At 42.1% G+C, this 19,815-nt stretch overlaps 3 protein-coding genes across 4 annotated transcripts; 2 read left to right on the forward strand and 1 right to left on the reverse strand.

Annotated features, from left to right (window-relative positions):
• Positions 1 to 8,696: 8,696 nt before the first annotated feature.
• Positions 8,697 to 12,416, forward strand: efcab14 (EF-hand calcium binding domain 14). Of its 2 annotated transcripts, none has more exons than XM_037276545.1 (9): positions 8,697 to 9,402; positions 9,806 to 9,954; positions 10,046 to 10,191; positions 10,311 to 10,409; positions 10,501 to 10,611; positions 10,794 to 10,946; positions 11,051 to 11,135; positions 11,220 to 11,348; positions 11,479 to 12,416. In XM_037276545.1, exons 1-9 carry the CDS (start codon positions 9,227 to 9,229, stop codon positions 11,649 to 11,651), a joined length of 1,221 nt encoding a protein of 406 aa, XP_037132440.1. In that variant the 5' UTR covers positions 8,697 to 9,226; the 3' UTR covers positions 11,652 to 12,416. The 2 variants fall into 2 exon arrangements, with proteins under 2 accessions (XP_037132440.1, XP_037132439.1); XM_037276544.1 differs by having other exon boundaries at positions 8,698 to 9,402; positions 10,794 to 10,958.
• A 421-nt stretch (positions 12,417 to 12,837) lies between these two features.
• znf830 (zinc finger protein 830) lies at positions 12,838 to 14,023 on the reverse strand. The gene has a single exon (XM_037276546.1). It carries the CDS (start codon positions 13,936 to 13,938, stop codon positions 12,916 to 12,918), a length of 1,023 nt encoding a protein of 340 aa, XP_037132441.1. The 5' UTR covers positions 13,939 to 14,023; the 3' UTR covers positions 12,838 to 12,915.
• A 687-nt stretch (positions 14,024 to 14,710) lies between these two features.
• Positions 14,711 to 19,787, forward strand: LOC119137308 (ankyrin repeat domain-containing protein 13C-like). The gene is made up of 13 exons (XM_037276536.1): positions 14,711 to 15,251; positions 16,133 to 16,174; positions 16,416 to 16,520; positions 17,035 to 17,120; positions 17,192 to 17,237; positions 17,314 to 17,380; positions 17,488 to 17,632; positions 17,705 to 17,836; positions 17,914 to 18,075; positions 18,155 to 18,234; positions 18,298 to 18,396; positions 18,486 to 18,586; positions 18,664 to 19,787. Exons 1-13 carry the CDS (start codon positions 14,909 to 14,911, stop codon positions 18,792 to 18,794), a joined length of 1,539 nt encoding a protein of 512 aa, XP_037132431.1. The 5' UTR covers positions 14,711 to 14,908; the 3' UTR covers positions 18,795 to 19,787.
• Positions 19,788 to 19,815: the final 28 nt, after the last annotated feature.

Below are 19,815 nucleotides of genomic sequence, written 5' to 3' on the forward strand. Positions count from 1 at the left end.
GGAGCTTTTGGACTCCAGGACACTACGAAACAACGGAACTATCAAACGCTTTAATCAGTGCTGGATTATTTCGGAGGGCTAATGCCAAAGCAGGAAGCTTCAACACATGCACGCGCATAACCACAGGCATGCATCAGCACCCCAAACTGATTAAACCTTCATAAACAACTGGGCTAAAAGAGTGAAATGAGTCTGTTGTTGCAATAATTTAGTAGGATTTGGTACAAAATGTGACATGAGTAAACAAAATTGGGGCATAAGATATTTCAAGGCTAATTAACAAGCGAGATGATACGGTCGGCAAAGTCTGCACATCCTCAACATGGATGCAGGAAGTGTTAACACAAAAACGTCAGGCTTGTGCTGGAATTTGGAAACCACGGGTGTCAAACTCAAGGCCCGGGGGCCAGATACGGCCCGCTACATCATTTTATGTGACAAATTGTGCATCAAATTCATGTCATTACTAGATTTGCAAATTGTCTTCACTTTTAATAATATGTTTTTAAATATTTGACCAGTTTTTACAGGTCTGATTTGAAAACGAGTTTTTTGTCAGTTTGTTTTGTAGCTTTTACTGTAAATAATATGAGGTGCTCATATATTTATTTGGGTTGACAGTCATAATGGCCCTCCGAAAGAAGCTATGACTACAATGCGGAACGCGAAAAAAATGAGTTTGACACCCCTGGCCTATACGTAAATGGCGGAACGTGTATGCTAACTGCCACTGCAACGGAGCTATCAGACGGTGTGCACTCCGTGATGTTTTCATGTCACCAGGCTTTTTACATCCACGGAAAGTGAGCTAGAGAGCTGTTAGAGGAATTATAGTAGTGTGACAAAAACATGCCGTGACAACATGCAGCCGGCGAACACGCTAATGGTAGTCAATTGCTAAGCGGACTCGTCGTACGTGAGCCAAGCGCCACACGTTGACATGCTGACAGTCGTATGTTTAAGAGTTTTGTTTTTCTATTAGGTGTGCATGAAAAATGCGAGGCACTGACAAATAGCTTGCGTCACACTGCCGGCATGACAAGTAACTGCTGCACGGGGATTTATACAGCAGCAACGTGGCCATTAAAGGAGTCCGGGTGCCAACATGTATTTGAGTCACAATTACTGTGTTTGCGTTTGGTGAAAAGTGAAAAACATCTTGCCGCACAACTTAAAATATATAAAAAATAATGTGGATCTGATTTGGCAATGGGTAGACATAGCTAGAGAAAGAGAGGTAGTGACAGCTAGCTAGCTAGATAGTTAGCTAGCTAGCATTAGACCACAGGTGTCAAACTCAAGGCCCGGGGGCCAGATACGGCCCGCCACATGATTTTATGTGGCCCGCGAAGACAAATTGTGCATCAAATTCTTGTGTCATTACTAGAATTGCAAATTGTCTTCACTTTTAATATCATTTTAATATTTGACCAGTTTTTACTCGTCTGATTTGAAAACGAGTTATTTGTCAATTTGTTTTGTAGCTTTTACTGTATATAATATGAGGTGCTCATACATTTATTTGGGTTGACAGTCATAATGGCCCTCCGAAAGAAGCTATGACTACAATGCGGCCCACGAAAAAAACGAGTTTGACACCCCTGCATTAGACAGATATGGTGGTAGAGGCATTTTATCCATGTACTTCTTTGAATCTCAACCTGCATGTTGTATCACCTTGAGAGTATATAAAGTCAAAGCATGTGCCTGCTACATTAAATTCCATCTCTATTCATTTGCAATGTAATGACTTTTAATATTTGTCTAACACAGTGAAAGATACTTTAGTCCCTTCTGTGATGCTTGAGCTGTCTAACAGGAAAGGAAAAGTCATTTTCAGTGTACACAGAAAGCTTTTTAACTCAAACTATTTCAAGGACGCAAGACGAGTCCGTTGTAGAAGGGTTGTAAAAATGTGACTGAGCGTGGGATTGCAAAAACATGTTGACGTTCAAGTAGTGAATGGGTGAATTTGAAACTATTTATTCATTTGCATTTTTGTGTCTCCGACTTGACTTACACTTATTCAAGTTATGTTCATTTTAATCTTGTGTTGAGACTTTGGTGAGCTTGAGGGCATTTTCAAAATGTGTTTGATTCAAAACATGTCAGAAGATGGGCAAACATTTTAATGTTCAGGTTGTCCAGTAATGTCTTATTTTACTTAAGTACAAATTGCCCGCTTTGATGAAGGGAAATTCGAAAATATTCTTGTCCAAAGGATTACGACTCTTCGAATAATTTCTTCAAATATGTTTCAAAACTTCTTCTTTATTTTGTTTGCAATATCTTGCGGCAAAGAATTATGTTTCATTTAATTTCAGTATTAAAGTAATACCTTGCTACTTGTGCTTTGTTGTCAGTATGTTTTAGTTTGTTATTTTACTTTACTTACTAAGTCACAGACACACGCACACATCTGAAGTGATGGCTTGTCTGTAGACCTTTGAATTCATGGCAGGGAAGGAAAGAGTTTTAAAAATCCAGCAGAGGGATAAAACCATTCTTTCAACTTCCTTGTCAGTTTGCATTAAGCGCGTCTGTGAGCCAAACTGGAACAGCAGATCACTGGTAACCCCGCGAGACGGGGAAGAGCGAGTCCCAAATCCTCTCGCTGACACATCAAAAGTCACCGTGTTCACATGTTGCCATTTGCGCTGTAACGCAATCCTGACCCCTGACCGTAAACACTTCCACAATGTCTCCAATGAATCAAAAAGAGTCAAGCGATGCCGGCTCCAATTATCGTAATTGCATATTTCTGATCACGCCGAGACTTAATTATATTTCTAATTGACTGTGTCTCCTTTATGCAGTCTCAATGAGAGCGATTATTATCTTCGCTTGGATTCCTTTTCATTATGACGACAGAAGCATAAGGATATGTAAGCGTGTGAGACAATCGACGAAACATTTATTAAGCGACCTGGTAATAGAGCTCAGGAGAATTTAGTAGTACAAAAGTTGAATTCATAAATTTTAATGAAGGGAAAAATTCTAAAAAGGGGCATTAAGAATAAGTCCGTACATGTAATCGGGGAATTTGTGTGAAATCTTACAAAATTATTAGAACATACAGTAATTTACATTATCAGTTGGCGGATTAGTTGTGGTCGGATTTATAAATTCATTAATTAAAAAATAAATTTGCCCAAGTAACTTACAGTAGGTTTGTTTTCTACTAATGACCTAACTAGCTAACTAACAATAAATTCGTATGAAATCATTCTGCCACTAAATTGTCTTGATTTGGTTGTATTCTAATCCATATTTATAAACAATAGTATGATTTAAGGAATTTTATTTTTTTGGGGGGGCGGGGTCATTTTCTTCCATATTGAATCATATTGCACATTACCGTTATTTTTTTACTGCAGTTAATTTTCTTTTACTAGACTTTTTACTTCGGGTCTGATTTATAAGAGGCAGGTATCTTTTTCAAAACAGTTTGGGAGATACAATATACTTTTTGGGAAAAAAAAAAATTGTCAATTTTTGTAGTTTTATGTGACTCCCTATTTCTAAACTAGGTAATGATTTAAGGGAGGGAAAATTGAACAGAGCCATTTTCAAAGATGTTTACGTCATTCAATTTCTTTGTTTCGGGTCTGAAATTACATTAATTTATGAGAAGAGCATGCCTCTTACTAAAAATAGTTGTTTTATTTTAAGAGGTCAACAAAATGTTGTGGGCCTTTTATTTCTAAACAGGCGAGAGAGCTAAGAGGACGCAAACGTCATATGACTCAAGGACGTGATAAAAAGCTAGCTAGTGCAAGACGCCCTTTTGCCACATTCCAGACACGCCTAGCAAGCAAACTCTGCCTGATTTCAATAATCATTCGTCGAGCTACCCGCGTTTCATTACAACTGCGCCGGTTTGTCTAATCCAGTCATTGCTGACACGTGAACACAAGAAAGAAAGGGCGAGAGAAGGACCAGCGGCCTACAAGTAAATCCTCGATACGAGCCGAATAACGCGGGTGATCCACAAAAGGCTTTCCATTCACTTTTATTCATTCAATTCTTTTTTCTTTGATTGACACAGTGAATCTGCGCCTCGTCCATTATGCAAAGAAACAACCTTTGAGTATTTCATTAAGAGAGCTTTACATTTAAAGGCTCCGTCCCGCCCATGTTGAAATTCTGAAAATACGTCCAGGTATTCGTCGAAGGTTACGCATATATTAGCGGCCCTTTAATCCGCTTACACGCTTTTAAAAGAAACTGCTCTTTTCACCAGGGGAGCTACTGTTAGATTTTTATTTTTTTTTCCCCAGGCTCACTTTGAGGTCCAGAGCAGCACAAATAAGGTACCAATGTGTACGGAGTGCCGAGGAGCTTCTTCTCCATGTGCTGTACACAAAAGGATCGCAGACAGGCTTTGAAGGGGTTTAGCCCAACCCAAATATGAGCCCGGTCCGCTTTTCATTCTCCCGATGGGCTCCGAACAAACACATGAAAGCCCAAAAATGCCAGAGGAGCACCAGATGGCAGTGTGTTCTTTCTTTCTGTACTCTTGTCTTTTAGATTTCATACAGAGGAGCGAGTCAGTTGGAAAATATACAATACGTTCGGGTTTATTAGCCTCAACTCGATGTCTAAGTCGACGTGATCCGGTCCAGTCAAGTTAGACCAAAGAATTTCTCGATAAGCATTAAAAAAGTAATAAAAACGCCTATTCAGATATTCTGAACCAATGCGATACTATTCATGTATCTTGCATACATAGTCAGGATGAAAATATGTTAATTCTTATCTATGGCAGTTGAAGTATTTCATGATTTACTGAAAGTGAATTATTAAGAGTTTGGAATTAATAAATTGATTTCAGTAACATTCGTTACTCAAGAAAACTTTTTCAAGTAAAATTCCCTAAATTTGTCCGAATTTTGTATTATTCGAAACAATTACAAATTTCTAATGTCATTGGAAATTATTATTTACAATATAAAAGTAACAAAAATGAGACTGATTGCATGTAATAGTGTTTTTGTCTGCAAAATCCCATTAGTCTAATGCAGGCAGCAGCTAGAAATGCTGGATTTTTTTCTTATCAGTTAGTAATTACTCAATTTTCCCCCTTAATCTAATTAAAATTAAAACATTTTGAAGTATTTTAATTTTTCCTATTTATGTTCAACCATTTTCAACTACCCTCTTGAAAAATGTTTAGCTTATTTCTTTACCATTTGTTTTATCAATATTTGCATAATTATGAATTGAAAGAGAAAAAAAACATTAAAAAATTGTGTTGGTTCTTCACAATAATATTTAATGAATTATTTTTAAAACATGGATTACTAAAAAAGAAACCAAAAGACGTAATTATCATTATAATCATTTTGACATTAATACATATTTTGCTAATTATTTTCTAACAATTATGCAAAAAAATAAAATTTAAAACTACAATAAGTCATTTAAAAAAAGTCGCAAAATTCTACATTACTTTAGCAAATTGACATCAAAATAAGAGTAATCACAGGTGTACAATTTTATACAACTGATCATTTCATCCCACATTGAAACCCTTTTAGTATGCCCAAAATAACGCAATTGAATTGAAAATATAGATACAGAAATGTATATCGTGCTTCAAATATACATGTGTTATATGACATTTTGTTCATAAATATATCAAAGGCTGCATGTATTTGCGTACTAAAAATGACAGCACATAACGTATGTATGTGCGGTGTCATTATATATATTGCAAGCCTAACGCTGAGCAGATGTTGGCCATGCGTTCAAAGGCCACGTGGGCAACGTGAAATTTCAACGCTGGAATTCACGCGACACTCAACCATTCACAGAAGAACAACAGGAAATTGGAAATATGAAAACAAATCTTTGACAAGCTTGCCAATAGCCTTCATTGCGCAATCGATCCCAATTTGCAATTGTCGATTTTTGCTTGAAATGGCAAGTCCGGCCCCGGCCACCAGGAAAACAATTCCACGTGCTTGAGCTCCAGCACACACAAGCGCTTGATGAAAAGAATTGTTCCCCTACTCTTCCCCCGGATGAACCGCATCATCTTCTTCATCATCCACTTCCTCCTCCTTTGTTGTTGAGCTGTGAGCAGCTTGCGTGAACTGTTTTTAATTTCATCTGCCGAACTTCAAATGCCGTACACCCCCCGTTGCCCCAATTTTCTTTGTGCTAAATGAGCATCGTATATCAGCCCTGCCTCTGTTCTCCTTCCAGTGCTGCTTCTTCTCTTCATCCTCTTTCAACCGCACCGACGACGGATTAGCTCGCTTCAAATCAAAGATGCAATCATGTGATATGAATTAGTGCTTCTGCACCAGGGTATCGATTCAAACCGGGGCGGGGAAGCTTTCTCCCTCCGCCGAGCACAAACAAGCCCGCTGCCCAAAGTCATGCTTTGTCATTATTGATACGGGTCAACGTCTGTCAGACGTCTCCCTTGACCAATCGCCTGAGGTGGGCTTGCCCGCCCTGTTGTGCCAACTCCCATCCCCGGGTGTACCCGGCCCCTCGCCTCAAGTCAGCTGACCTTTGACCCTAATGAGGAAAAGAGCTGTAGAAAACAGAATGGTTGCTCTTGTCCCTTTTTGACATTTTAGCTGTTACAGTTAGCACTTCCGCTGTTGATTAAAACATTAAAGAGCACCAAAAAAGGTTTGAAATGCAATCAAAGCGCTGACGTATTCTTCTCCCCCCCTCTGCCTCCTTTCATTATTCTAATACACAAAGCTGTTATATGTGCTTGAAAGCCAACCTACGCAGTCACTGGCTGATTGGTGATTGAATGTTAATCCCTCTCAAAAAAAAAAGAAAAGAAAAGCACTCTCGCGTCTTGAATTGGTCAAGTGACACGGTAGGCTTTTAATGTCACTCCTTCCAAATTAACCCACTGGCACCATATTGGGCCACAATGACGTCGACCTTTTTATTATTGATGGCTACATCTTGCAAGAACCGCTATTGCGCAACGGAAATATTCTTCACTAGTACAAGCCCGGGAGAAGTGATCCTAATGGAGACAGTGATCTAGTTTGCAAAGCCTTTAGTGCATGTCTGTGATTGTGAGCCCATTTGTCCTTGACTCCAGGCAAGCCTTCGAGTGAGGCAACATTGCCCCCTGCTGGTGCTACAACACAAAGCAGCATGACGCAAAGTGGGGTGGGTGAGGATATCTTAGGTCTGCAAAACATCTTTTTTTTAATTTACAGATCCCCCAAAAAAATCTCCACAAAGTGCTGATGAATTCACTGTGTTCTCTACGGCGGATGGGTGTAGATGTAGAAAAACACATTTCAGTAAAAGAATATATATCAGTATCAGTTAAACTGGTTAGATCTTTTACGAGACAAATCCGAGAGACTTGAAATTTCCCAAGGTAGAACCTTTTGCTCTGAAGCCTCACATTTGCAGCTAAATTGAAGTGGGCAAGCTCAAATCTGATTGACTTCGCTTTATAAAGTGTACAGAATTCCTTTGGATGGAAGTCTTAAATAGCTTGTCGACATTCACTACATTTTTTTCCAATTTTTCTCAAGTGTGACAGCCATACAAACATGCATGTTCCCACTTCACGCAACAAAATACATCTAGATGTGGTAAATTGCCTGGCGAGCAGAAGAAAAAAAATTGTATTCCGACCACAGCCTCTGCTTCCAATTGATGATAATCTGTATTCACAAAATCCTTTGCGTCAGAACAAAGCATTCATTAGCAGACAATCCCATTCCAACTCAAAGCATGGCGTTAGTGAAGCACAGCACGTGTTGTTTTTGTTATCGCATTCAACGATGTAACAAAGATCTATGACCTCGTGTTTGAAAAAAAAAAAAAATGATGAGATAAAACACCAGCGGTTTGATTCGCAGGCCTCACGCTGGCTTGGATATATACAGACCACAGCAGGATGCTTGTCCCACTCGCCAGGCGTTCCGACGCTGATTGAATTTTGTTTCCCTATAATCTTCAAAACAGTATCCACCCCCCCCCCCCCCCCTCCAACCTCACGCCTAATTTGGTGGAGCAGAACGGACACATTAGTCCTGCTCAACTATGATAATATTAGCTCTGCGTGGGCAGTGGGAACCATATTATTATTATTACTCTGAGGAATTTTTTTTCTGTTTGTAATAAAGCATCACCAGTAGGGCCATGTCTCAAACTGAGACTCTAAGGAGCATTCAGTGGCTTTTGTGTGTTGAATTTCATACCAGGCGACTATTATTAGTAATTCACTGCAGTAGTTTTGCAAAAGGGGGGTGGGGGGGGGACAACGGGGGATATAAAGGAATATATTTTTCCCAGGGAGAAAGCAGGCCAGTGGGTGTGCAATTCTCATGAAAAAGAGCTAAAGGCCACATGGACGCTCGCCTTCTCTCTGTCCAAGAGTCTTGCTGGGCCATTCTAACAACCTGCTGCAGCCACATGGCAGCAAAAAGTCAGTAAATATTAAGAAAAAGATTTTTTTTACAGTATGTTCCTTCAGGCCTGCATGGTCACCCTTTTTCACAAATATGGGCGGGGTTGTATTAAGCCACAGATTTACATTTATGGTTAATAAGTCGCCCTTTGATGAATAATCACAACGGTCCGGCGTAATATTAAATTTAAAAAAATATTTAGTGTGCGTATATTTGTGAAATGCTGCATAGAGAGGGGCGGGACTCCAACGATACACAGGAAGTTGGAGTCTGTCACTCCACCAATCAGATTTGATCTAACTGGGACGTCAAAACTAAATATTTTACTGTACAATACAGCAAGGCCCACCGACGCCTCGAAAATAAGTGTCAATTTCAGGCGCGTTACGTTTAGTATGGCGTTTTTATTATCACACGTCCTTCATCGTTAGCCCTGGAAAACAATGCTCGTCACGGGCGCGAGTCACTTTGAATCGCGACGTTAGCCACTTGTAGCATTAGCAAGGTGTCAAATGCAGACGCGTTAGCCATCCGTTGGATTTAATACGAGCGCTCGCATTTCAGTTTGTTTTTGTGTTGGGGGGGTTTACTAAGATTATGGTTATGTTACTCGATTAATTATAATAACGTGGTAGTTGTCTGACATACAGTAACCGGCGTCGCCCGGTGTTTTTATTTCTCTCGGCTTCTTGCCCTAATTAAAACTCTGGCGTTAGCTTAGCTTCAACCGTCAGTCAGTCAGCAAACTGGACAAAACGTTGGATTTAGTCGGCTTTAAGTCGAGCTCGGCGGGCTCGCTGACCCCTCAGAAGAAAATGAAGAAGAGGAAGGAGCTGAACGCCCTCATCGGACTCGGGGACAGTAAGAGAAAGAAGACGAAGAAGGGCTCCGGTCACCGGCTCCTTCGAACCGAGCCTCCGGATTCGGAGTCTGATTTTAGTTCGGGGGACGACGAGTTCAATGGAATGAGCAGCGGAGCGAGCTTCAGCAAGTGAGAATGCTGGCCCATACAAACACTGCTGTAGAACTTTGTGTAAACAATCCTCCTAAGTCACCAGCAAATTAGCACTTGACAGCAATTTGCCGAATGAATAGTGCTATTTTTACTGAAAATATTTTCCAAAACTTAATTCTGAATAAAATAAGAGTAAATCAACTAAGATGGGAAAAAAATACGCCTTTGAGAATTATTTTTTGTGGCTCCCATACTTCAACATATTTTAAGAATGACGTCAAGTTTTTGGAAAATTCCTTTGTGTACACTACATAATTGTGGTTTGTATTCATTGTTCACTCCAATGGGGAGCTCGTACTTTGTAAGTTATGGAACCGTGAAATGAAAATGTCTGAAAATATTTTTGGTGTCTAACATTGCCGCTTTTGTCTGCTCACAGGCGAAGTTACAGTCAATGCTGCTCTGTGTGCTACCCTTTGTTTCTCTTCATCATTCTCGCCGCTTGCGTCATGGCCTGCGCTGGACTCATATGGATGCAGATTGCCTTGAAGGAAGATCTGGACTTAATGAAAGAAAAACTGCACAACAGTAAGCTCCACTGTCACGCAGCTGTTTTGGTCTTGTGGTAGCCGTGAAGAACTTTGAACCCTTTTGACGTTGCTGTGATTGTTTTTTTTAGTGGAATCCACCCAAAAGGCATCTTCAAGTGAAATAGCAAAATTAAGTGAGGAACTCAAAAACAAGGAAAGGAAGCTTGATGACATTGAGAATGGCGACAAAGGGTTGAGCAAACTGTGGTTCAACCTTACAGACATCAATAGAAAGGTTAGTTGCCATCTTTACGTTGTCCAACTAGATGTAAGCAGGGTTGCACATGCAAAATAAATTCACAATAGAAAATGAATTCATCCTTTAAAAAAATGTCAATGACCTCCCTCATGCAGATCACCTCGCTGGACTCTGCTGTAACCCACTTAAAGGCCAATTTAAAATCGGCCTCTGATTTAATCAGCCTGCCCACTACAGTGGAAGAACTTCAAAAGGTAAAGAATGTGGAGTTTAAAAAAAAAAAACGATATATATTTTTTTATTTCCTCATTCTTTTTTCACTGAAGTTTTTCTGTTGGATTCCAGAGTGTGGCCACGATCGGCAGCACGCTAACAAGCGTTCAACACGACGTGACAACGATGCAGTCCGCGCTCGAAACTCGGAAGAATTCAGCCGACGGGATGAAAGTGACAATGGTAAACTCAAGTTTGGTCTAAAATGCTAAAAACGTTGCTCAAGCTTAGATTTAGATCTTAAGACCCAAATTAGGACCGATGTTCCTTCTCGAGTGATTTTGCTTCTGGTGACATTTTCCGAACCTCGCACGCTGTACGAAAATGGAGGTATAGTAAGAATATGTGCGTCTTTGTGGTAACAGGACATAAGTGAACTGAAGAAAGTGGTGAGCGAGGCCAACCAGACGGAGGCCAAACACCACACATGGAGCGACGAGCAGATCCACGTGCTCCTGTCTACTGTCGCTGAGCTCCGGCGTAGAGTGTCAGCGTTGGAGAGCGGCCCCAAACAAAACATGAGCTTTGAGGTGTTTGCTCAGATTCTTTTTTTAAATTCCTTTTTGGAGTGGGGGGTAATTTGTTCACATCAACAAAACGTAAGTGTTCTTTTTGTCTCCAGTTGAAAGACGGCGACTTTCAGCTCTCTAACAGCAGCAGGCCTCAAACGACTGAGAAGATTCCCGAGACCCAAACGTCGTTACCAGGTGCCGCATTGTGACTGCGGGATAAACCTACTCACTGCTTTCTACTTTTGTTACGAAGATCTATTTTATTTTTCATTTTGGTAGACGACTCCACGCTAAGTCCTGACGCACAGGCAAGCAGACAGCCACGCTTCCTCCCCCCGAATCGCTCCAAGAGAAATAGCGACGTCAAATGCCAAAAGAGGCGCTTGCTCCCTGGAGTCACCTTGAAAGGTATGTAAGTCAACCACGGTACTTCTGTCAAAACAAGCATTGCCAAAATTAAGCCATCTTGTTACGATAACGCCAAAAAACCCATCAAAACTGACTTTTTTTTTTTTCTGCACTTGTTTTTGTGCGCAAGGCCTGACAGAAATGTTAGCAGATGCCAGTGGCAATGCGTCGGGCCTGACGTACGAAGAGCTGTGGAGCAAACTGGGGCCGTCGACTCCCAAGGCTCGTGCGCTCAGGTGCTTCGACAGCAACGGCGACCAGCGGTACTCCCCGACGGAGCTGCGAGCCGCTTTTGGGCTGTGAGCGAGTGACCCACGCACGGCCGCCGACACTATTGAAGGAAGCCCGGCAGGGTTCTGGTGGACGCTCGATGGAATTACTGCACTTTTTTTGCGTGCAAACCGATTGTCACCTTCCATTTACGACCTCGGCTCCTGACCCAAAACTTGCGCTCATCTACAGAATGTTCACTCAAGTCTTCACTGACAACACCACATTGAGGTTTTTGCTGCATAAATGTCCCACACCTCCCTTCACGCTTCCAACCGGTACAAACAAGCGTGAAATGTATTTATAAACTTTTTAATGACTGTTTACAAACTTGACTACTAGAAGAAGATCCTTCCATCCTGTCCCCGTTTTTAGCCATTTAATTGAATAGTATATTTAATGTATTCAAATCACTTAAGCATATTGGGGTTTTTTTTCCCATCTTTATTTTAACTCAAGATTTGAAGGGCTATGTTCACCTGGAAACACTAATTGATGTAGCAATAATGAGGCATAGCATGCAGTCGAGCAGGGGTGGGCAACCTGCAGCACGTGGGCCAACAACAGATTAGCCAGGAATGCTCAGAAGAAACTATTCTTTCATCATTGTATCGGAATTTATTAAGGATGGCCCACAGATGACTTGATTAAATAGGAGGAAGGTGTCCCACCCTTTATTTAGATGCACCATATGTAACAGGTAGTACAAGCACTGGGAAGAAAAAAAAAAACTCATTTTAGGGGCAGTCTAATGTATTTATGGAATTGTTCCTAAAATGGCCATTCTGTTAAAAAAAATGTTTTATTTTATTCAGGGTATTGGATGACTTATTTTACAATTCAGATCTTAATATTTGTGTATTTTAAGTTGTGCGTTCCAAGTTGTTTATAATGTAACGTGCACATTTATTTACGACAAAGTTAGAATTGTCTACGACACTGAGGTCGTTTCAGACAATTTGCTGGGAACGCTGGGTCACTATCAAAGGTTTTGGTGCCCATCAGGGGTGGGGAACAGTCAGCCAAAAACACATTTAAACCCATTAATGCTCACAATGTAATTTGTTTGATTGTATATGTTATTTATGGAGAGGACTGGTTCCCCATCCCTGATTTAAAAGCTGCTATTAGGAGATTTGATCAATGTTTTTGTGTGTGAGCATCAATAAATGGTTAAATGATTTTATGATTGTGGTATTTGAGTTCAAAGACCATTAGCTCCCATTTTGTTACCTTTAATATCAACATTCTATACAAGTACAATAACTTCAGCCAGTTGCAAAAATGTATACATGAATCATGCCAGTGCCCCTTTGGCCCTCCAGTCCTGGGACAAAAGTCCAAGCACTTCTTCTTCATTCTCTTCTTCCTCCTCATCCTCCATGCTGGCTTCCGTCTCCATGGGTTCCTCCTTCCTGGGCCGAGACCTCTTCAACACATCCCTCTTGTCCCTCAGCATTTCCACCCTCTTGTAACACTCGATCTGCTCGTCGATCTCATCAATCTGTCGCTCGAGGCGGCCCTCCTCGTCATCCTCTGCCACGATTGCCTCCGACTTGGTGTTCACCTGCCGTATCGCCTTCTGGAACTCTTCCCACTCTTTGTCCATGTGGTCCTTGGGCGCGTCCACGTTGCGCACCTTCGCATCACGCACCGGGTCATCGAAGAAGCCCTCGGGCAGCACCTCGCCTGAGTTGTCCTTCTTCTCAGTGCTTTTCTCCGGCGCTTGGGGCTTGACGATGGAGCCAGAGTGGGAGACGGTAGGAGCTGACGGGATGGCGCTGTCGAAGAAGTCTGCTGGTAATCCGTCGTGTACTGGGGGCTGAGGGCTGGACGTGGTCATCCCTGCTTCCTCAGTCACCTCAGTTTCCTTTTCATCATCATCATCATAGACTCCAGCTAGGAGACTAACACCTGCAGGCTTCTGGACAGAATCTGGTTCCTCACCGAAATCTGTAGGTACTGCCGCGGTGGACTGACGCACACCCGGCGCTTGTTTGGCCTTTTTCCCGTTGATTTCCTTGTCTTCATCCGTCACTTTTCTCTTCACCGGTTGACTTTGCGTAGTTTGTTTTCCCTCTTTGAACTCGCTCACCTTTTCCTTGTGCTGTTTCCCAAGAACATGAGCGGGCCACAGCAGCTCAGACTTCACTTGCGTGTTGCACACAACGCAGCTCAAGTGACCCAAGCTGTTGTACTTGGCAAAGGGAGACTCGACGCGCTTCTTATCGGAACTTTGCCTTTGTTTCTCCCTCATCAAGCGCCGGAGTTCCTCTTGATGAACAACTTTCTTCCCTTTTTCTTTCTTTGCAGCGGCCATTCTGACGAAAACACAACAAGGCTGCTCGAGTTACCTCGATGAGCGGAAACGATCACGGCGCGTAAAGATGACGTCATGAAGACTTGCGTTCACTCTGGATCTCGCGATAGTATCTTAACCGACCCCCCCCCAGCTTATTGAATCCTCGCGTCTGTTTTATATTTGCTGCAAAACGCGGTATGATAAATAATATGCTTCCGCAAAATGAATGGAGGAGACTTATTATGGATGAGTCTTAGCTAAGTTTGGTTTTGCTGTGTGTGCCGTTGAATATTAAATACTTGTGAGATTTTATCGCCGCGCCCACCGTACGACATTTATAACTGCGGTCAAGCCACCCTCCACTCAAAAAGACGAAGCCAACCCAGGCGCCTTTAATTTATTTCATACTAGGCATTACGGTAATAAGCCGGCGACAAATGGCGAAAACCACTTCTAAATAAAAGTCGGCTGAAAAAGGCATATTGTCGCACCTGATTTTAAAAAACAACCTTTTAGCCATCACAATACTAGAGCAGTTCAGAAGGACACAAAACCACCACAAGTCCCATTGAAATCTGATACTGAATTTCAATAAGCCACTGAAAAAAGGCCTGTTATTACCACTTATTATTTTACCAGACCTGCACGACACTAAACCGGCTTCAGGTCACTACCTCAATATATATTTTTTAATGTTTTTTTTAATCAGCTGTGATGACAGTCTAACGCTGCCTTTTTCAGGGGACTTTTATTTAGAAAGTGCCTTTCGCCACTTGTCAGCGGTTTATTACCGTAATGCCTAGTGTGAGGAAAATTAGGGGCGGCTGGCTTGTCTTGGTCTGTTCGAGTGGAAGCTGCCTTGACCGCAGTGGGAAAATTCCTCAATTGTTTTTGTTTTCTTAATCATATTTCGACTAGTTTTCGTTGATTAGTAATGCCAACGAGTGTCGTTAGCTAGTATCTAGGTGACTTGAGGTCTTCAACCACTATGACAGGTGAAACGATACGCGCCGCCCGCAAGGAGCATTACAAAGGCAACAAAAATGCACAAGCCGTCGACTCGTTCGATGAGACTTCCAACGGGACCGGTCACCATTTTAAGTCCAACAAGGCTTTCCTGAAATCGGCCAAATCGTCGTCACTGCACCAGCAGCAGCATCTGAATGCAAACAACCTGAACAGCAACGCGTCTATTGTCAACGACGACAATAAAAATCCCATCATCGTCACCAACGAAGATTTCCCGGTGCACGAGTGCGTGTTCAAAGGGGACGTGAGACGGCTCTCCTCCCTCATCAGGACCCATAGCATTTCTCAGAAAGACGTGCACGGTAAGAACAATGGTATTCGGCCATTGTTTTCATCCTCTCCGCATGACAAATTAATGTACGATGCAGAAGAGTAATCACATATTCCGTCAATTGACACCATTCTACTCTTTCCACATTTATCTAACGCATTAAAAAAGATAATGGGAAAATTTTTCCACATCCCCAAATCCCTACTTCCGCCACAATTCTGTTCCCTACAAAAATATTTCTCATTGAACATTCAAAACTTCAAAACGTTAAGGCTATTCAGGATATCCCGCAGGAGACAATTTGATAGCATTTTAAATGACTGTAAATACGTACACAAGACCACAGCCTAAATAAACGCACCATGTGAAATCTTCATTAAATTTTAAATTGTAAAATCAGGAAATCAAAATGTCAATTGGAGCATATTTGCCAAGTTATCTTTTTATAATCATGAAATCAATCTTAACTATTCATTATGAATGAATTTATAATACAAAACATTGGTTAAATTGTGTTACATTTACCCAAATTATAATTAGCTTAGCATTCAAAACAGTGAAACAATCATTTTGAGTTAAAACCATGCTACATTTAAATTTTGCAAGTTAGCCAAAGCGCGCCGCAAGTAGCGCTCACACAAACAATTGATTTGAGCTTCAAGAATTTCTGATTAGCATCTTACCGTCTGCCTCTTTGGTGTTTGTAGACAAGGTTATTTTGCGTGTGCGTTGAAGTTTACACGCGGAGGGTGAGCGGCCATTTCCCCTGCCGCTGTCACCAACTTGATCATAATTGCATCCACCTGTGTTCTTCCGGTCTCGCAGATCTTCGGCCATTTTTGTAGTCCTTTTTTGTAGTCTTTTTTTCACTGCACTTATCAGTTTATCTTATCAGTATTATCTTTCTTTTAGGTAACACACCTCTCCATCTTGCTGTTATGCTCGGCCACAAAGGTAGGATGATTACAATCTGTTGTTCAAGAATAGAATAACTTGAACACAGAAAAGGAATGCATATAAGCACACAGTCTGTTTTCGGGGCAAACTATTTTAAAATGTTTTTCCAAATGTACAAGCACTTTTTTAGGCCACATTATAACATTATGAGCAATTGTCAAATTTAAAAAAAATCACTTTAATGTTCTGTTGGTACAGACATATAGGTCAATATTGATCCTGTTTATTATTTTTTTAGAATGTGCCCTTCTTCTTCTGGCCCACAATGCACCGGTAAAGATGAAGAATGCACAGGGTTGGAGCCCTCTGGCAGAAGCCATCAGCTACGGTGATAGACAAATGAGTAAGTATATGGCCTCTCTATTCGAGAACGGAAGAGCATTGTCGGTTGCTTTTCCGTGCGTGTCAGTCGGTGGATTTGATCTGAGCATTTATTATCCTGTTTTGGAGGGTGGCCTGAATGACGGCTTAGTGTCGACAAGCTTTCCGTACGAACGCCATTTGGAATGCCTTCTCTCTGTTCATTCTGTGAATCTTGTGCAAGCCATTAAAGATAGAAAAGTCCAGCGTGAATAATTGAAAAGTAGCCTGCACGGCGGCGCTTCGCATGGGCCTGACCCCGCCTTCGTTATTACTCGCATACCACTGAAGCTGAAAAAGTCAATTGAAGGGTGTGTGATTCGAAAAAAAAAAACAGCGGATTTATCCTCCATCATCACATGTAAAGTGCCTTGTCGGCATGTTACCGCCCGCTGCATCTGTAAAGCTGAACACACTCGAATTTCGAATGAGCTCTCTTCTCCGACAGCATCCACAAGTCTCACCATCTTAATTCATTCTGGCTTTCTGTCCCGCAGTCACGGCAATCCTGCGCAAATTAAAGCAGCAATCCAGGGAGAGCGTGGAGGACAAAAGGCCAAAATTACTCAAAGCCCTTCGGGAGGTGAGCATGTCAAATATCACTTGAATTATTTTTTTTTTACACCCCTCATCCACAAATCTGGAATCTTGCAGCTGGGTGACTTTTATCTGGAGCTGCATTGGGATTTTCAAAGCTGGGGTGAGTCTTTTGTTTCAGTGTTGGAAAAGTGATGCGAATACCGTTAAGACTTATCGGCATCATTTCTCCACCGCAGTGCCTCTGTTGTCTCGGATGCTCCCCTCTGATACTTGTAAAATCTACAAGCAGGGCATCAATATCAGGTATTGCGTACGTTGGGGTCATAAATGTAAATACCTTCAATCACAATTTAGATGTATTTAATTCATACCTCAAAGTTGTCAAACAAGCGTGCGCTCTCCCTCGGCAGGCTGGACACCACCCTCATCGACTTCATCGACATGAAGTGTCAGCGAGGAGACCTCAGTTTCATCTTCAACGGCGCGGCGCCGCCCTCGCAGTCCTTTGTGGTGTTGGACAACGAAGCGAGAGTGTACCAAAGAATACACCACGAGGTCAGACGCTCTTCACCTGCAGAAGCAGAAGAAGCAGCATTTGATGCTCTCAGTTGTGCCTGCACTTCAAAGGAGTCCGAGATGGAGACGGAGGAGGAGGTGGACATCTTGATGAGCAGCGACGTCTACTCGGCCACCTTGTCCACTAAGTCCATCACTTTCTCGCGCACGCAGAGCGGCTGGCTCTTCAGGGAGGACAAAACTGTAAGAAAAAATTTTTGGCATGTTGTGAGGATTTTTTTTTTTGGTGCCATTGTGAATGACATAGCGCTTTGACGCAGGAGCGGGTTGGCAACTTCCTGGCGGACTTCTACGCCGTCAACGGTCTGGTGCTGGAGTCCAGGAAGAGGCGCGAGCACCTGAGTGAAGAGGACATCCTCAGGAACAAAGCCATCATGGAGAGTCTCAGCAAAGGCGGCAGCATCAGCGAGCATAACTTTGAGGTGAATGATGTTCATTTAAAAAAAAAAGGGGAGGGGGGGTTACTTGGAAATGAAAAGACCAACTTTTTTTTTTCCACAGTCTGTGAGGAGGCAGTCACTCACAGCGCCGGCCCCCAACACCATTTCCTGGGAAGAATACATCACGGCAGAACACGGAATGTAAGTATTGGACTTTTTTTTTTGTACGAGTGAGTTGTGATGGTCTCCTCCTCGTCGGCGCAGGCCTCCTCATGTGGGCAGAGAGCTGGTGTGCAAGGAGAACAAGAAGCACTTCAAAGCCACCGTAGCCATGAGCCAGGACTTCCCTCTGGGCATCGAATCGTAAGTACACGTAGCGTGAGGTTGTAACCAAAGGAAAAAAACGTTGCTAAGTACGAATGAAACAAAAAAGTGTGATTCTGTCGTTTCAGTCTACTGAACGTGCTGGAGGTGGTTGCTCCCTTCAAGCACTTCAACAAACTACGGGAATTCGTCCAGTTGAAACTGCCGCCCGGCTTTCCCGTCAAACTCGGTGCGTCGCCTTCTTCTTCCAGCAATCCCCCCCCCCCCCCCCCCCCCTCCTCGCTAACAGACTCGGGTTTTCCACAGATATCCCCGTGTTCCCGACCATCACGGCCACCGTCACCTTCCAGGAGTTCCACCACGACCATTTTGAGGGCTCATTCTTTGTTATCCCCTCCGACTTTAAGGAAGACCCCAGCCGCTTTCCGGACCTTTGACCGCCTGCAAACGCAACACTTTATTTCAAATACATACAGACAAGCATACTGTATTTCTCAAAATGGCAGCAGAGGAACAGATCTTTATAGAGGGAGGATAATACTCAACATTATGTCGAGGGAGCTTAAAATGAATGAAAAAAAAACGATTTAAGTTAACATTCAGCCCAGACTTGGTTTATGTGCTGCTGTTTTGGTCAGCAAAAATGTTCACATAGGTTTACTCTTTAATGAACACAATTACTTATGACACCAGTTTTTTTTCCTGATAAAGAGAAAAGTGAGGTGTTAAGCGAACAGGCAGACTTGAGGAAATCTGCTTTCTATGTTACGAAGGGGAGCCAGTTAATGGGCAGCCATTTTGTTGCTGGATCCAAACCAATGCGTTCATGCTGCTATTCTTAAAGGACTCACTATATTGATATTCTCATTTATTTTAAGTGTCCTAAGTCCTGACACTGTCTTGTAAATAGTTTTGTCTCCTCGGCAAACAAAATACGTTATCGGTTATATTATATCTTTAAGCTTAATTATGCATTTGTGCATATATGTACTGTACGTATATGTCTCTCTACTCATGGAATTCAAGTGTGTAGCAATACATTGACGATACGCAAGAATGTTTTAAAAATGACCTCCAAAAGGTGTTCATTTTCCACATTCAGGTTAGCTCACGTTTACCTCCTACTCCTTGCCCGTCCGTCTTTTCCATTGTTGTGTCAAAAGATTGTAGCACGTGCGGGACTTTTCAGGTTTATTGCCGTTGGCGTCGAGCTCCACTGTTGATGGTACAGTTAAGTCTGTCACCCCTTCAAACTCCTTTCAGTGCTGACGGGAGCTTTTCTGTTCTTACTCTTTTGTATAAACTAAGCTGTGAAGTGACTGTCACTCATATTTGCTTGGCAAAGCACCAGCGTCACATTTCACTTGTCATAAACTTAATCTATGAAAGCCTGTTTAAGATGTCCTATTAAATATGTAAATATGCACATATCTGACTGCTTTATTCATGACACTTTTG

This window comes from Syngnathus acus, chromosome 17 (genome assembly GCF_901709675.1).
Source record: "Syngnathus acus chromosome 17, fSynAcu1.2, whole genome shotgun sequence".
Classification (NCBI taxonomy): domain Eukaryota; kingdom Metazoa; phylum Chordata; class Actinopteri; order Syngnathiformes; family Syngnathidae; genus Syngnathus; species Syngnathus acus.

Coding starts and splice junctions, on each gene's coding strand:
- efcab14 (XM_037276544.1), top strand. CDS start 9,227: ATGAAGAAGAGGAAGGAGCTGAACGCCCTCATCGGACTCGGGGACAGT. Junction 9,403..9,805: donor AGCGGAGCGAGCTTCAGCAA/GTGAGAATGCTG, acceptor GTCTGCTCACAG/GCGAAGTTACAGTCAATGCT. Junction 11,136..11,219: donor GACCCAAACGTCGTTACCAG/GTGCCGCATTGT, acceptor TCATTTTGGTAG/ACGACTCCACGCTAAGTCCT.
- znf830 (XM_037276546.1), bottom strand. CDS start 13,938: ATGGCCGCTGCAAAGAAAGAAAAAGGGAAGAAAGTTGTTCATCAAGAG.
- LOC119137308 (XM_037276536.1), top strand. CDS start 14,909: ATGACAGGTGAAACGATACGCGCCGCCCGCAAGGAGCATTACAAAGGC. Junction 16,521..17,034: donor CTACGGTGATAGACAAATGA/GTAAGTATATGG, acceptor TCTGTCCCGCAG/TCACGGCAATCCTGCGCAAA. Junction 17,633..17,704: donor ACCAAAGAATACACCACGAG/GTCAGACGCTCT, acceptor TGCACTTCAAAG/GAGTCCGAGATGGAGACGGA.